The sequence below is a fragment of the Dipodomys merriami genome, unplaced genomic scaffold (assembly GCF_024711535.1).
Source record: "Dipodomys merriami isolate MVZ:Mamm:240054 unplaced genomic scaffold, mDipMer1.0.p SCAF_173, whole genome shotgun sequence".
Classification (NCBI taxonomy): domain Eukaryota; kingdom Metazoa; phylum Chordata; class Mammalia; order Rodentia; family Heteromyidae; genus Dipodomys; species Dipodomys merriami.
In genome coordinates, this window is record NW_027203082.1 from 155997 (window position 1) to 172977 (window position 16981).

The 16981-nt window shown below is 37.9% G+C and overlaps 1 protein-coding gene and 1 non-coding gene across 3 annotated transcripts in view; one reads left to right on the forward strand and one right to left on the reverse strand.

Moving 5' to 3' along the window:
* Gnb4 (G protein subunit beta 4) overlaps positions 1-16981 on the reverse strand; it is a 57708-nt gene that overhangs the window by 15081 nt on the left and 25646 nt on the right. For both annotated transcript variants that reach the window (XR_011372630.1, XM_070025837.1), the window contains exons 5-8: positions 11525-11588; positions 9359-9521; positions 7374-7440; positions 7060-7261 (exon numbers count right to left, since the gene is read on the reverse strand). Coding sequence is in view for 1 of the 2 variants with exons in the window: in XM_070025837.1 (XP_069881938.1) it covers positions 7060-7261; positions 7374-7440; positions 9359-9521; positions 11525-11588 (496 nt within the window). In the remaining variant the exon portion in view is untranslated. The remainder of the gene's footprint in view (positions 1-7059; positions 7262-7373; positions 7441-9358; positions 9522-11524; positions 11589-16981) is intronic.
* Positions 15531-15637, forward strand: LOC138829512 (U6 spliceosomal RNA). Its single transcript, XR_011372640.1, has one exon. It is a non-coding gene; the product is annotated as a U6 spliceosomal RNA (small nuclear RNA).

A 16981-nucleotide genomic window follows, 5' to 3' on the forward strand; every position in this document is an offset into this window, starting at 1 on the left:
TTAACATTAAACCTGAATCTCTGAAACTACTGCAGGACAGAGTAGGAGAGACACTTGAACTAATAGGCACAGGAAGGAACTTCCTGACCAGAGTCCCAGGGTCACAACAAATTGGAGAGAGACTCGACAAATGGGACTACCTTAAAATAAAAAGCTTCTGCACAGATAAAGCTATTGCAACCAAGCTAGAAAGACAACCAACTAATTGGGAAAACATATTTACCAGCAATATATCAGACAAGGGGTTAACATCCTGTATATACAGGGAACTCAAGAAACTAATCCCTCCCAAACCTAACAAACCAATTACTAAATGGGCAAGGGAACTAAAGAGGGACTTCTCAAATGAAGAAATAAAAATGGCAAAGAAACACATGAGGAAATGTTCATCATCCCTGGTGGTGAAGGAAATGCAAATAAAGACAACCCTGAGATACCACCTTACCCCAGTCAGAATGTCCCACATCCACAAATCAGCCAACAACAAATGCTGGAGGGGATGTGGAGAACGAGGAACGCTATTACACTGCTGGTGGGAATGTACACTTATACAACCACTTTGGAAAGCAGTCTGGAGGGTCCTTAGAAAGCTAAAGATTGACCTCCCTTACGACCCAGTCATACCATTTCTAGGCATCTACCCTGAACAACAGGAACCAATATACAAGGACACGTGCACCTCCATGTTTATTGCAGCACTGTTCGCAATAGCTAGGATATGGAAACAACCTAGATGCCCCACCACAGATGAATGGATCCAAAAATTGTGGTATCTATACACAGTGGAATATTATGCAGCCATTAGTAATGACAAAATAATGGCATTTGCAGGGAAATGGATGGAGCTAGAAGGAATCATGTTGAGCGAGGAAAGCCAAGAACGAAGAGACAAACAGTACATGGTCTCCCTGATAAGTGGATGATAAATCCAAAATGTTAGGTGATATGACAAAACTAACAGGACTTAAGAAACAAAGAACTCCCACTCATCTGGTTGAACCACTACCAAATATCCCCATGCTGCTGATCACATATATGGTATATAACATGTGAGCACCGTTATATATTACAGACTGTGATAGACAATTTGCTCCAGGAAAGTTAGAATGAACTTGTGACTTTAAATGAGCATCATTATTCCACAATACTGTGAATTTCCGGAAATTAAGTAATCACTTAATCACAATCAAAAAAAAAAAAAAAGAACCTCGGGGAAGGGAGGGAGGGAGGGGATGGTAGGGGGAAAACAATGGAGGGGGTAACAATGTTCAAGAGGAAGTGTACTCATTACCTCACTCATGTAACTGTAACCCTCTGTATAGTATCTTTACAATAAAAAAAATTTTAAAAAACTGGGCAATAAAGAATCTATACAGGATTAGTTCATGAATAATAAATATTTCTCAGATACTGTCACTATTCCACACTGATTTGCTGTTGTTGTTGTTGTTGTTGTTGTTGTTGTTGTCTGTCAGTTGTGGAACTCAAGCTTAGGGCCTATGCACTGTCCCTGTGCCTCTTTGTGCCCAAGGCTAGCACTCTACCACTTCAGCCACAGCACCACTTCAGTTTTTTTGAGTGGTTAACTGGAAATAAGAGTCTCACATGGACTTTTCTGCCCAGGCTGACTTTGAACTTCCATCCTCAAATCTCAGCCTTCTGAGTAGCTATGATTACAAGCGTGAGCCACAAGCACTTGGATGATTTGTCTTTTATAGAGTACTTCATGAATTCATCATTAAAAATTTTACATGTCTCCTTCCATTTGGACTGTCAGTAGTAATGTCTCCCTTTGTAGAAATAAAATTAATATAAACGTCTTTTTGTTGCAGCATTATTTCATGGTTTATCACTTGTAGTAAAAAGTATACAGCAGTTTTAAATTTCTGTGTTGTAAATTTATCTTTCCCTTTAAAGATGCTTGATGAGTAAAATCTTTCCCAGGTTGTAACTGGTTTATGGTATACACTTCTTCAGATTTCATTTTCCACATCTTTATTTTTATCCATCTGGGACTTATTTGATAAACAGCAGTCAGTGTAAAAATCAAACAATTTTCTTTTCTTTTGCCAGTCTTGGGGCTTGAAATCTAGGCTTGGGCTCTGTCCCTGGGCTGCTTTTGCTCAAGGCTAGTTCTCTACCACTTGAGCCACAGCACCACTTCTGATTTTTCTGAGTAGTTTACTAACGCACTTTCCTGCCCAGGCTGGCTTTGAACTGTGATCCTCAGATGTCAGCCTCCTGAGTAGCTAAGATTATAGATATGAGCCACCAGCACTTTCTTAATAAACAACCATTCCAGCTATGAATTAATATTTTTTATTGATTTGCTGCTCCATAGTGACTATATTCTTGGAAACACTTTTATTGGTTTTGTTCTGTTTTTTGTTTTTGTTTTTTCATACTAGAAATCGACAAGGGCTATATATATGCTAAGCAATCACACTACCACTGAGCTATACATACCACCAGCCTTAGGGTTTTAAAATAGGTAGGAGGTCACATGAGGCCCCCGGTGGCAGGCAGATTCCTACTTGCCATAAGTACTTGTGGGTCTTCATTTGATTCTGTTGTTTTGCTTTTTTTTTTTTTGACTTAATTAATGTTATTTGAAAAACACATCTCTCCTTTCTATGAAAAAGAATTTTTTAAAGGTTATTAAAATTGCCTTTAATTGACCAGTAGACTAATTCCACAGTCAGAACATGCTGCATACTCTTGAAGAAAGTACTTGACTAAAGTAATCTTCATGTTTTCAATATGCAGTTTTGAAGATGAGGATTCACCTAGACTTTTTTAGATTTACTGCTAGGAACCTTCCTCATACTTAACAGTCCACTTCTATGTGTTCTGCATCAGATGTTCTGATGTCTGTTTTGCAAGCACAGTTCTGCCCTGGGTTGGCGTTTTATTATTCCAAGAGGTTGTGCCACATTTGTTCCCTGGTAGACCTGTTAGGTCCGTTCCTATTAAATGAGCTCCTCTGCAGATAGCACATTGAGTAGCCTTATTCTGTTGATGGAATAATGTACCATATGCTCAACTCTGAAAATTTTGAGCATGACCAAAATCCATAAAAGACTATAAAAGCAAAACCAAGTTGTGAACCTATAGTACATATAGGCATTTAATTAAGTATAGCAACTCAAACTGACCTGCATCCATACAAGTTTCTCCTTCAACCTTATTTTTACTTGAAATCTGCTAGAAGAAATGGCAAACCAAAATTTGTTTTATGCACGAGTTAATACCACTGGCTCAGCAAATACAAGTTAGTTTGCTTTAGGCAGGACACTTTTTTTTTCTTTTGTAATGGAAGAAATGCACTACAAACAAAGTAAGCTAGAGTTTTGCTTAGTGCAGGAGGCCCTTTATTATTGCTGCAGAAAACAAAAGCCTGGCTGAGTCCATGTTTCCCATTCTCCTTTACTGACATCTACCTGACAGGATGCTTCTTGCTGGGTTTTTGTATACTTAAACATTGTCAAGCTGTGAAAGAAAAATGGCGGGAGATGTGCTTTGTGTGAAAGGTGAGCAATAAAGTATCTGTATGTTCTCAAAAAAAATAAAATAAAATAAAATAGGTAGGAGGCCACTTTGGAAAGCAGTATGAAGGTTCCTCAAAAGACTCCACATAGAGCTCCCCTATGACCCAGCAATCCCATTTTTGGGCAAATAATCACAAATAAGACCATACTAAAGTTACCATCACAACTATGTTTATTGCAGCATTATTTACCATAGCTAAGATATGGAACCAACCCAGATGCCCCTCAGTAGATGAATGGATAAAGAAAATGTGAGATATATATATATATATATATATATATATATATATATATACACACATACATACATATATATATATACACATACATATATATATATATATATATATATATAATGAAATCCTATCCCTCCATCAAAAAGAATGACATTGCAGAGTTCGACTCCACAGCACCACATAAGCAAAAAGAAAAAAGCTGAAAGTGGCACTGTGGCTCAAGTGGTAGAGCGCTAGCCTTGAGCTGAAGAGCTGAGGGACAGCGCCCAGGCCCAGAGTTCAGGCCCCACGACTGGACCAAAAAAAAAAAAATTATAAATAAATAAATAAATAGGCTACAGGGATATGTTATTTTCTCAATGGAATGTATTTCTGGCTACTAAATACAAATATTTACTAGAATATTTTATGATTGTTCTTTACAAGTTTTTCTCGATAGGATTTTCTTTTTTCTATTTTTTTAACAAGTTACAGGAAAGCCCGTATGTTCGCAAAGATTTTAATTTAATTAATTTATTTTTGTGTGTGTGAACATACATACTGGATTTTTTAAGTTTTTCAAAGATATATACCATACATTTTCTTTGGGAGTTCTAGATAGCAAAATATGTTTTTTATATCCTCATGGCATCCTTTATTTCAGTTTTAGATCTATCTATCCAAACTGGCTAGAGGTTTCAGAACTATTAAAATGGTAGTAACTGTTACTGAATGGAGAATGTCCTTATATTATTAATAGGGACATTAATAGTGTTAATAGGTCAACAGTTAAGTACTTTTACTTGTAGTGTTTTTTAGAATTGATAGAACCTGGTTGCCATGGAGATAGTTTTTCCACACCAAATGAAGAAATGCTTTTCCTTTCCAAACACTCCAAAGACTCAGGAATCACTAGATATAAATTCTTCTTTCCACTTACCAAGTGGTCAATCCAGTCATCCTAGGATATGGTGAAGTTCACAAGTCATACTTCACAAAACCATTTTTGCCTACTTACATGCAAATGTTTTAGACCACCTGTACAGACTGAACCTGTTTGTTCTCTATGACAGAAAAGAAGGAAGAAATCTACAATGAAGCACAAAATACCCAATTTAGATCATCTCTTTTTGCTTAACATCTGTGAGCATGACAGGCCAGAGTCTCTGCTCAAGAAACCAAAAATCATAAATCTCATTTTCATTTCACTTGCTCAGCTATAAATACTACTATTATGGTTTGCTTCCTCTGTGTGTGCACAGAGGGGGTGCTTGTACAGAAGCTTGAATTCAAGGCCTCTAGCTTTTGCTTGGCCTTATCATTCAAAGCTGTCAACCTACCACTTTGCCAACCTCCATTTCTGATTTGTTTGTTTGTTTTGGTGTAACTGGAGATAAGAACCTCACAGACTTTTCTACCCAGGGTGGTTTCAAAATGTGATCCTCAGAGCACAGCCTCCTGAGTTACTAGGATTACAGCTGTGAGCCACCAGTGGCCACTTTTGGTTTGACTTCTGAAAGTAATGTCATAAACAGTGTGAAAATTTTCACAATTAAATTAAAATTACAACTAATTTTTTTTGCTGTTGTCAGTCATGGGACTTGAACTCTGGGCCTGGGTGCTGTCCTTGAGCTCTTCAGCTCAAGGTTAGCACTCTACCACTTGAGCTACAACACCATTTCCACAACTATTTTTAAATATTTTTAAAGTAAAAATGCAGAATTGATCATAATTCCATCTGAGGTGGGGGGGAAGGTAAAAAGAAAAATCATAGAAACACATATGGGTTACCCAGAAAGACAAAAAAATCCTCAATGAAGACCCCTCAGTGACATGGAGGCTCAGATTTGCCTGCTCTAAAAACATTACTCTAAAGAGGCTGACCTAACAGGAGGAGGGAAAATGTTTACTTTCTGTGACACTATCAACAGAATCTATTAAAATGACATTCAACATATGAATGATGAAGAAAAAACACTTTTTTTTCCAAAAAATATCTTCTAGTAAAATCAGAATGTTTTAGACACTGACAATGATGGTACTTTTGAAAATTCTAATATTATCTATAAACTTCAGTATCCTTCATAGGGCCATTTACCTGACTATGGTGATGTCCCACATTCTCCTAACACCCCTCCCCTAAATTCTTAGGACTTGATCATCATTTTACTTCTCATTCAAACTATCATTTCAATGCACTCATAAATGTGTGACTAAGCAATTCATTCTCAAATATACTGAGTGGCTTAACCTACCTGTAGTTATCTGATCGTGTTTTAAAAATATCAGGAAGGGGTAGCTCAATCAATTATACCTACTTAGTGAATATGTAATATATAATGTCACTCAGTCTTGACACTGTTGTTTGGTGCAGACGGCATTATCCCTGTTACAAAAACTGAGGGATGTGAGGCTGACAGAGGTTAAGCAGCCGGACTAGTCTCAAATAGTTGGAGAATGGCAGAATTAATGTTCTATTCCAGGTTTCATTACCTTCAAAAACTAATCTCCCTAAGGCACTGTTAGCTCACTGTTAGCTAGTGAAACTCTTAGCCAGGCACCAGTGGTTCATACCTGTAATACTAGCAACTCAAGAGGCTGAGATCTGAGGATCGCAGTTCAAAGCCAGCCCAGGTAGGAACCTCCGTGAGACTTTATCTCCAATAAAGCACCAGAAAACTGGAACTGGTGCTGTGGCTTAAGTGGTAAAGCACTAGCCTTGAGCTAAATAGCTGAGGGAAAGCACCCAGACCCAGAGTTCAAGCCCCACAACTGAAAAAAAAAAAAACCTCTTATCTCTAATTAACCACTAAAAAGCTGAAGGCAAAGGTGGGGCTTAAAAGGTAGGTTCGCCTTGAGCAAAAAAAAAAGCAAAGGATTAACATGAGGTCAAGCCTCAGTATTGGCAGACATGGCACAAGGGTGTGCACCACACACACACCACACACACAATCACACATAAACTCACACACACACAAATGCTAGTCTCTATCCTGAACAGTTGCTTTTCTTCCTCACTCATCTCTCCCTGTGGATATTTTTCTTATCTGAGCTCACTGAAAATACTTGTAAGATGCATTTGCTCTAAATTCTGGAAATAAAACTGCAGATTTCACCAATAAATAAAAGACCTAAACCTATGAATTAAACTTTTAAAAGACAAACATTATTATTTGGTTGACTGAATGTTAATAAGTGTACATTATTTATTTATAAGAAGTTTTGAAAACAAGTTGTTAAATTCATGACGTAGAGTTCAACAAAACATACTTTCTTTAAAAATGCTATTCACTTACACTGACAGCATTAATATCCGAGGCGTGTCCTGTGAAAGACTGTCTACACATTCCATCTCTAATATCCCATAATTTGGAAGAAGCATCACAAGCACCAGAAATGAAAGTCCTCATGTCAGGACTCAGGGAAAGACTCATCACATCTCCAGAATGCCCCGTGAATGTGGTGGTCTGCTGGGCAGTTTCGATATCCCACAAAGCACTAGAAATAAGTAAATATAAATATATATATATAAACACATAACTATATCTCTTTCTCCAGTTACTAGAATTCTCACCCCCCAAGATCAACATTCTTCTTGAGGAAAACTTACCAAGTTGTATCTCCTGAACTTGTAACAATTTGGCTATCATCTAAAAATCGACAGCAGGACAAGTAGCCTATAGCACAGAGAGTAGCAAATTTTAGATTATCATTGATAAAATAACAGTTACCTTGTGAAATAGTAGTATACTTGAAAATAAAATATCTGGCCAATAAGTATTTGTCAATATGATCTATAATTTTGCTTTTAATTGCTTCAAATTCTCTGCTGTCTTCAGCAAGTTTTGTCAACAAGTCTGCTGAGTACTTAGTATGTCAGTGACACTGAGTGAAGACTCAGTCCCTATCACTTGATTAGAGAAGCATGATACTTTACACACATAACTCTAATCCATGACAGACAGTGTAAGTACCCTGGAGAGTACCTTAAAATACTGTGAGAAATTAGAACCATACCAATGAAGGCTTTCTGACAGATGTGGCACTTGAATATTTAGCCTTTATCAGTATCAAAATGTGAAAATGGCAGAAAATACCACATTAATATTTAAGATTTATTGTAAAGCATGATCAAGGAATAATATCCAAATTACAGATAAGTACCAATAAATCCCTAATTAATGCCTTAACCAAATTCTACACTAGTGTATTATGAGATGGACACTGGCAAGTAAAACAGTTCACAACCACACAGTGAGAAGTACTTCATGAAGTACTTCGTGATGCACCATGTATCACACCCTGTGTGGTAGCAGAAAATAAGAGAAACTTATATTTGCTTTTTTAATTTTTAATTATTGATTGGATCTTTGTAGCAAATTAATATTTTTATTTTATTTTTTAAAGGAAAATAAGATTATGGAGCTGGTAGCCAGGTGATGGTGGCTTATACCTATAACCCTAGCTTTTCAAAAGGCTGAGATCTAAGAGTCAAGGTTTAAAGCTAACCTGGGTAAAAATATATGAAATTCTTATCTGCAATTTACCAGCAAAAAGCCAGAAGTAAAGATGTGGCTCAAGTGGTAGACTGCCAGCCTTCAGTGAAAAAACCAAGTGAGAGCATGAGGCCCCAAATTCAAGCCCTTGTAATGGCGCACACGTGCGCGCGCACGCGCGCGCGCGCGCACACACACACACACACACACACACACACACACACACACACACACACACACACACATTGCAGGGCTGTAAGTGCAGTTCTGTGGTAGAGCACCTACTTAGCATTCAAGAGTCCAATCCCTAGCTTATTGCTAGGGATATATAAAAATGATGGTATATATGACGTGTGTGTGTGTGTGTGTGTGTGTGTGTGTGTGTGTGTGTGTGTGTGTGTGTGTGTGTGTGTGTGTGTGTGTGTGTGTGTGTGTGTGTGTGTGTGTGTGTGTGTGTGTGTGTGTGTGTGTGTGTGTATTGGTTCTAGAGTTTGAAATCAGCCTAGTGGCTGTCCCTAAGCTTTTAAGCTCAAGATTAGCCCTTTACTACTTGAACTACAGCTCCACTTGCAGCTTTTTTGGTGGTTAATTGTAGATGAGAGTCTCACAGACTTTCCTGCCTGGACTGGCTTCAAACTGAGATCCCCAGGTATCAGCCTCCTGAGTAGCTAGGACTACAGGCTTGAGTCTCCAGTGCCTGGCCTAGATATATGACTTTTAAAATTTATTCTTTTCCTACTTCTTAGTAATTTCCACTATTCTTCAATTATCACTCATCTTTTTTTTTTTTTTTTTTGGTCAGTCATGGGGCTTGAACTCTGGCCTGACCTCTTCAGCACAAGGCGAGTGCTTTTTTGCTTGAGCCACAGTGCCACGTCTGGTTTTCTAGTGGCTTATTGGAGATAAGAGTCTCACGGAGTTTCTTGCCCAGGCTGGCTTTGAACCATGATCCTCAGATCTCAGCCTCCTGACTAGCTAGGATTACAGACGTGAGCCACCAGCGCCTGGCTTATCACTCATTCTTTAGCTATGTGACTAGGAAAGTAGTGGTAGGCAATGTGATTGAGAAGAAAGGAGGAGTATTTAGTGATATGCTCACCTGTGTGACCAGGCAGCTCTCGACTAACTCTCACGTTCCCTTCTCTTGTTTTTAAGTTGTATATAGAGCAGATGTTGTCCAAGCCTCCACAAGCAACATAGTTACCAGAAGGGGCATAGGCACAAGTCATCACCCAGGAGGACCTCAGAGGAATGGCATGCATCTAGGACATAAATACAGAGCATAGAAACTATTACTGGGGAAATAACACAAGAAGTCAATTCATTTTAATTCTATCTACAAGTAAACCAAAGTTAGATCTAAAATTAAGTATAGCTAGGAAAAATAAGTCAAATTAAATACAGAAAATAATGGATTGAGAAAGTGAACAACAAAAATTAAAATACCAATATATATAAAAATACCTATTTTTCTGTATTATCATTCAGAGTTAAGAAGGGGTCTCTTTTAGATGTCATTCCTTTACTAGAAGGAAAAATATAGGATTTTTTTTTTGGTCGGTTGTGGGGCTTGGGCTTGGGCGCTGTCCCTCAGCTCTTCAGCTCAAGGCAAGCACTCTACTACTTGAGCCACAGCGCCACTTCCAGTTTTCTAGTTTTGTTGGAGAGAAGAGTCTCATGGACTTTCCTGCCTGGACTGGCTTTGAACCATGATCCTCAGATCTCAGCCTCCTGAGTGGCTAGAATTGCAGGCATAAGCCACCGGCGCCCAGCTCAGGATGTTTTAATGTTTAGACATTTTAATAAAATTGTTTTTACTAATGCTCAAAAGAGTAATTTCTCACAATATAATATTGAACAATAAATAAAAGGAGAGGTAATGAACACATATTTGAGTCACTCCAAATTGTTTGTACCCAAAGAGATCTCACTATTATTCATCTATTATGAAGGATGTTAACTCCCTCAAGATAGCTTTGCATTGACCTAGTTACTCCCATCTGGTGTCTCATTAAGCCAATACCAATCAATTTTCTGGTCATAGGTAAAGGTTTAGGGTATATTACAAGTGAAGATTGTTTGTACAGGTGTCAGCATTTCATGAGATTACTGCTCTCACTTAACCTAATATATAATATATAATGATATAATAATATATAATACATAATATTTTTGGTCGGTTATGAGGCTTGAACTCTCGACTTGGATACTGTCTCTGAGTTCTTCAACTCAAGGAGAGCACTCTACCACTTGAGCCACAGCACCACTTGTTTTTTTTCTGGTGGTTAACTGGAGATAAGAGTCTCATGGACTTTCCTGCCTAGGCTGGCTTTGAACTGCAATCCTCAGATCTCAACCTCCTAAGAAGCTAGGACTATAGGCATGAGCCACCAACACCTGGCTGTAAATTAATATTTTAAGTGACATTTCTTTTAGTTTTAGGAAAATGTGTTTAAAAGAGACACACTTTAATTTCCATTAATACAGAAAAACTAGTGTTATATACTTGATTTTATTAGCTTTACACTCTCAGTCTGAATGGGGGAAGAACTTGAGGTAGAGCTCAGGGTAGAGCATTTGCTTAGATAAAGGAGGTCCTAGATCTATGCTCAACATCAAAAACAATCAAGTTAAAGTTATTATTTTACAAAATACTATTTTCACATGCTGCAATATATACACAGAATATACTTATGAAAGTATTCACAAGTTTTTCTACTACAATTCACCAACTCTAAATCAGTGTATAGTGCCTCCCTATGGAAATAAGAGAATCCACAGTCTTTTACCACTAAGATATCTAAGTCAGATGTAATTTACCTCCAATCTAGCAGCCCAGAAACAGAAATCAATGACTGGACTGGAAAAGTTTTACACTAATCATCCAATCTACCTAAAACTAAGAATTTAAAAAACTCAAGGTTATTTTATATTTATATATATATTTATATATAAATGTATATATTTATATTAGGAAAGGGAAATATTTTTAAAGTACCACTTATACATGAAGATGATGCTCTTCCCTAAAATTTAAATATGAAAAAAGTATAATATTCAGTAAAAACACATTGAGCAATATTCTTGTACTTTGTACCTGGACATGAAATGACTAAATATAAAAATCAGCCCTAGGCCCAAAAAGATGATCTAGATTAAAATAAATGAAATAAGCAACACAATGCAATTAAAGTTTGAAGTAAGAATAAAGGAACTAGTGGACAATAAATCAAATACAATGTGGTTTAAATGAATTAAAAATTACCTTATTTGTTGTATAGCTATCCCAAATAATTAATTTTCCATCTTGGGAAGCACTGACTAATAGCCTAGAGGAAGAAACACAAAAATAAATTGACACTTGGAGGAAAAAAGTAGTTAAGCATTATGTTAATGCCACACAGTTTGAAGAAGAAAAAAAAAACCTTTGTAATAAAAAAAAACTTGGTACCAAAGATTTTCTTCCAACTTAAAAAATTTTGAATGCATGACATAAAATTTAGCAATTGACTAAAATATCTCTGTTTTTCATGGTGATGACACATTTGTTATAATTCAAGGTTCTGGTAGATATTCATTGACTGATTTACTATTAAACACTGACTTACTTCAATTTAATGGCCACATAGCACATACAGGCCTAATGACAATACCTCATCCAATTCAAAGCTATCAACTGAGTGACTGAAAATGCTACAAGGCACAAGGAAGGACATCCCTCCTGCTCACAGAGACACTATATTTGGTGGAGATGAGGCATACACTGTATACCTACAACAACCATGTAAGTAAAGTGTGTCAGAAGAGTGATATGAAAATATCTCAAGACTAAACCAAGAACAAATAACTGTTAGTTAAATTAATCAAGTAACACATTTTTCAAAAAGGAGTTTTGAAAGCAAAAACTACAGAAAAGTCTATGTTCAGCAGTGATAGTATAGTCAATGAGAACAGGCAGAAAAAGTACAGTCATAACCCAGGAACTTCGGTCTTCTAGTTGCATAGTTTGTGAGAAACCAAAATAAAGCAAGGAAAGTAAAACTGGACTTAAACTGCAGAAAGCTTTGCTAGCTAAAGGCTATGAACTCTTTTTTTTTTTTTTTTGGGTGGGCCTTGCACTATCTAAGCAGCCACTCTACTACTTTGCACTCAATTCCTTTTGTGTTAGTTGTATTTTGAAGACAGGTCTCAATACTGCTTAGGTTGGTCTGTAATGTGATCCACCTGTACACCTCCCATATACCTGGGAAGACAGATGTGCAACACTGTATTTGGCTTTTTTATTGGTAAACACAGAATTATTCCATTTAATTAGTTTTTTCATCCAGGCTTTCCTCAAACCACAATCCTCCTGAACTCAGTCTTCAAAGTAGCTAGAATTACAAGCATGAGCCATTATTCCCTACTGGGTATGAACTCTTTACTATGTATCAATCTCTAAATTTTTAGTTCTGTTCTGAAATTTGTCTCCATGGTATAAAACACACAAAACAACTGGGCATGGATGGCTTACACCTGCCCATCATCCTAGTTACTCAAGAAGCTGAGATTCTGAGGATCATGGCTCAAAGCCATGCCAGGCAGGAAAGTCCATGAGATTCTTATTCTTAATTAAACACTAAAATCATGAAGTGGAACTTTGATGGGTGAGACAAGTGGTAGAGTGCTAGTATTGAGTACAAAAGCTCACAGACAGGGCTCTGGACCTGAGATCAACCCCTAGTACAGGAACCATAAAAACAAACAAACAAATACATAAATGGACATATAATGAAAATATACAAAAACATTCAGTTCTCTGCTGTATAGGTAAAAAAAAAAAACAGCATAATATAAGCTTAACTACTTCACAAAAGGGAAGATCCCACCATGGAGTGTGGAATGGACTTACAGAAAATTCTCAATATTAAGTTGGCATCATTTGCTGCTTAGTTTCTCTGTATACTCAAAAGACAGTAAGACATTTTTTTCAATATTATACCTTGTTCATGGCAATATTAAAACATTGGGAGGGTGGGGCTGGGAAGGTGGCTCAGTGGTAGAGTGCTTGCCTTGCATGCATGAGGCCCTGGGCTCGATTCCTCAGCACCACATAAGCAGAAAAAGCCAGAAGTAGTGTTCAAGTGGTAGAGCCCTAGCCTTGAGCTGAAGAGCTTAGGGACAGCACCCAGGCCCAGAGTTCAGGCCCCAAGACCAACAAAAAACAAAACAAAAAACATTGGCAATTATTTAGAATCTAATGGCACATGGAGAAAAAGCTAACTATTTTCTTCTTGGTAATTTCTCTCAATAAAAACAAATGGACTCAGGGCTGGGAAGGTGGCTCAGTGGTAGAATGCTTGCCTTGCATGCATGAGGCCCTAGGTTTGATTCCTCAGCACCACATAAGCAGAAAAAGCTGGAAGTGACGCTTTGGCTCAAGTGGTAGGGTGCTAGCCTTGAGCTGAAGAGCTAAGGGACAGCGCTCAGGCCCAGAGTTCAGGCCCCATGACCAGCAAACACACACACACACACACACACACAATGGACTCATCTGTTAAACTGTCATAACAAAATGAAGTAGATTGGCATCAGCATACTGATGAAAAGATCACTAAGTAATGAACTAATCATTAGAATTGGTGTGAGATGCAATTCTGGGTATTATCTTTGTTTCTAAGAAAATATTCAGGAAAAGAAGAACTACTAACATTGTTTCAAAGTTTGGGGTAAAAAGTTTGTTGTATCAACAAGGCAAAACATTTTAACCTTTAAAACAATAATAAAACATTTGTCCTAGCTTTATGACACAATTTTATCATCCCCTCCTAAAAGGCATATGTCCTTCATTACTGTACTCAAGAATCCTTATTTCTGTTGGCGAGTAATTGGTAAGGAAGTTTTATCTGTAGAATTTTAGTGCCTTCTGCAATAAGAGCTTATATATGCAACTTTTTTTTTTAAGTCAAGTGTATCGGGTGATGGTGGCTCACATCTGTATTCTGACTATTCAGAAGGCTGAAATCTGAGAATCAATTAAAGTCTTATCTCCAAATAACCACCCGAAAGCTAGAAGTAGAGCTGTGTCTCAAGTGGTTAAGTCAATGGCTCATATAAGCAATCCTAGCTACTCAGGAGGCTAAGATCTGAGGGTCTATGTTTGAAGCCAGCTTGGTTAGAAAAGTCTATATGATTCTTATCTTCATTTAAATACACACACACACACACACACACACACACACACACACACACACACACACACACACACCACACACACGTACACACGCACGCAAAACATTAGTGGAGCTGTGGCCCAAGTGACAGGATGCTACTCTTTCTTATTTATTTATTTTTATTTGCCTGTCCTGGGCCTTGAACTTAGGGTCTGGGTTCTGTGCCAGAACCTTTCTATGCTCAAGGCGAGGTCTCTATCACTTGAGTCACAGGGCCACTTCAGGATTTTTCTGTTTATGTGGTACTGAGGAATTGGGTCCAGGGCTTCATGCATGCTAGACAAGCACTCTACCACTAAGCCACATTCCCAGCCCAGAATGCTACTCATGAGCAAGCTAAGTCAGAGAGCAAGAACAAGGCCTTGAATTCAAGCACCATTACTGGCCAAAAGAAAAATATATGTCTCTGTTTGGGACATTACCCAACAATGTTAAACTAAACCACAAATACAAGTTAGCCACTATGGCGGCAGGCAGACATGCTGGAAAAAGCACAGGCAATACTGCAACCGTGAGAAGACAGTGAATCGTAGTGACCAAGACATCTAAATTGCAAACCCAGTTTATCATGGTGTCCATGTGTACTTGCAGACACTAAGACTCACACACTCCAGCACATGTAAGTGTTAGGCTTGAAGGGTAAAAGATGTATTCAATTAAGCATCTTTGTATCACAGAATCTAATCCTAGATACAAAATTATAGCAATAGCCAGCAACTTGCACAAAGAAGACATTTAACAAGTATTTGCTTGTTAACTGAAATTTCACTGGTTTGGGGCTAAGCATAGTGGTGCATACTTATAATCCTAGTGTTCAGGTGGCTCAGTGAGAAGGATGCAGAGTTCAGAAACCAGCCTAGACAGGCTACTCAGTGAGATTCTGGAAATAAACAAATATATATGTATATGTATGTATGTACATATACATGTATATATGTATGTGTGTATGCATATATGTATATATGTAAGTCTAATACCCCAGTGCAAAATCCTTTCTAAATAGTTTTCTCAAATATTAAATTTTTTAGCATAGTTCACTAATTCATAAGAAATGAATAAGTGTTTGCTTCAGCAGCACATATACTAAAATTGGAACGATACAGAGAAGATTAGCATGGCCCCTGCGCATGGATGACATGCAAATTCGTGAAGCATTCCATATTTTTGTATTCAAATGTTTTTTTTCTTTCATTTGATTGTTTCTAACACATTTATAAGATGATTTCTTTGTTGCTTTGTCCCTCCCCCATGGTATAACCCCTGCTTTCACTGTATTTGAGGTTGGTATAATTTGTGGAGGGGAAGGGAAAAAACAAATCGTTTAAATAGGGATACAGGTGGATCCACTGCAACAATGAGATGTACAAGTCATTATGTGGAAAAACGAACTTTACAACTTTGGTGGGGGGGGGAGGACTGGGTTGGGGGGGAGGATGGGAATGGATGGGAAGGGGAAACAAAGGAGGAGGCTATAATGCTTGATAAGAAATGTATTCATTATCTTGCCCATGTAATTGTAACCCCTCTGTACAGTATTTTCACAATAAAAAAAAGAAATGAGTAAGGGTAATATCAGTTCACCTGTTTAAAAGTCTTTATGAGAGATTGATTAATTTTCCACATTAAAGCTTTTAAACTTCCAGGGTAGAGGTGTAGCTCATTGCCTCACCATGCATACCTTTGCCTAGCATACATGAAGGGAGGGGAAGAGAGAGGAAAGGAAGGGAAGAAAAGGGAAGGGGAGGGAGGGAAAGGGAGAGGACAGAGGGGAGGGAAGAGAAGGGGAGGAAAGGAAGGAAAAAAAGAGGAAGAGAGGGGAAGAGGGGGGAAGGGAGGGGAAAGGAGGGGAAGGAGGGGAAGGAAAGGAAGGGAAGGAAGAAAAAAAAAAGAAAGAAACAAGCCGGCAGCGGTGGTTCACACCTATAATCCTAGCTATTAAGGAGGCTGTGAATCAAGGTTCAAAGCCAGCCAAGGCAGGAAAGGTCTGTGAGACTCTTATCACTATTAATCACAGAAACGTGGTGCTGTAGCTCAAGTGGTAGAGTGCTAGCCTTGAGCAAAAGGAGCTTAAGAACATTGCCCAGGCCCAGAGTTCAAGTCCCAGGACAGTGTCCCCCACACACCCCCAAAATAAAAAACAAAGAAAGAGAGAAATAAAGAGAGAAAGAATGAAAGAAAGAAAAAAAAGGAGAGAGGAAGGGAGGGAGGAAGGAAAGGAGAGAGAAGACAGAGAGAAAAGGAAGAGAATCTAGCTGGCCATGGTATCCCATACCCATAATCCAGCTACAGGGGAGGTAAGTTTAGGTAAGTGATCTGAGGCCAGTCCTGGGGAAAAAATTCAAGATCATATCTGAAAAATAACTAAAGCAATTGAGAATCATGAGTCAAGTAACAGAATGCCTGCCCAGCAAGTTTAAACCTCAGTACCACTAAAGAAGTTTTGAAACTCCTTAAGTATCAATGAATATTCTTAGTGAAAGCCAAGTGTTCATATTTGATGCTTTTTCTGC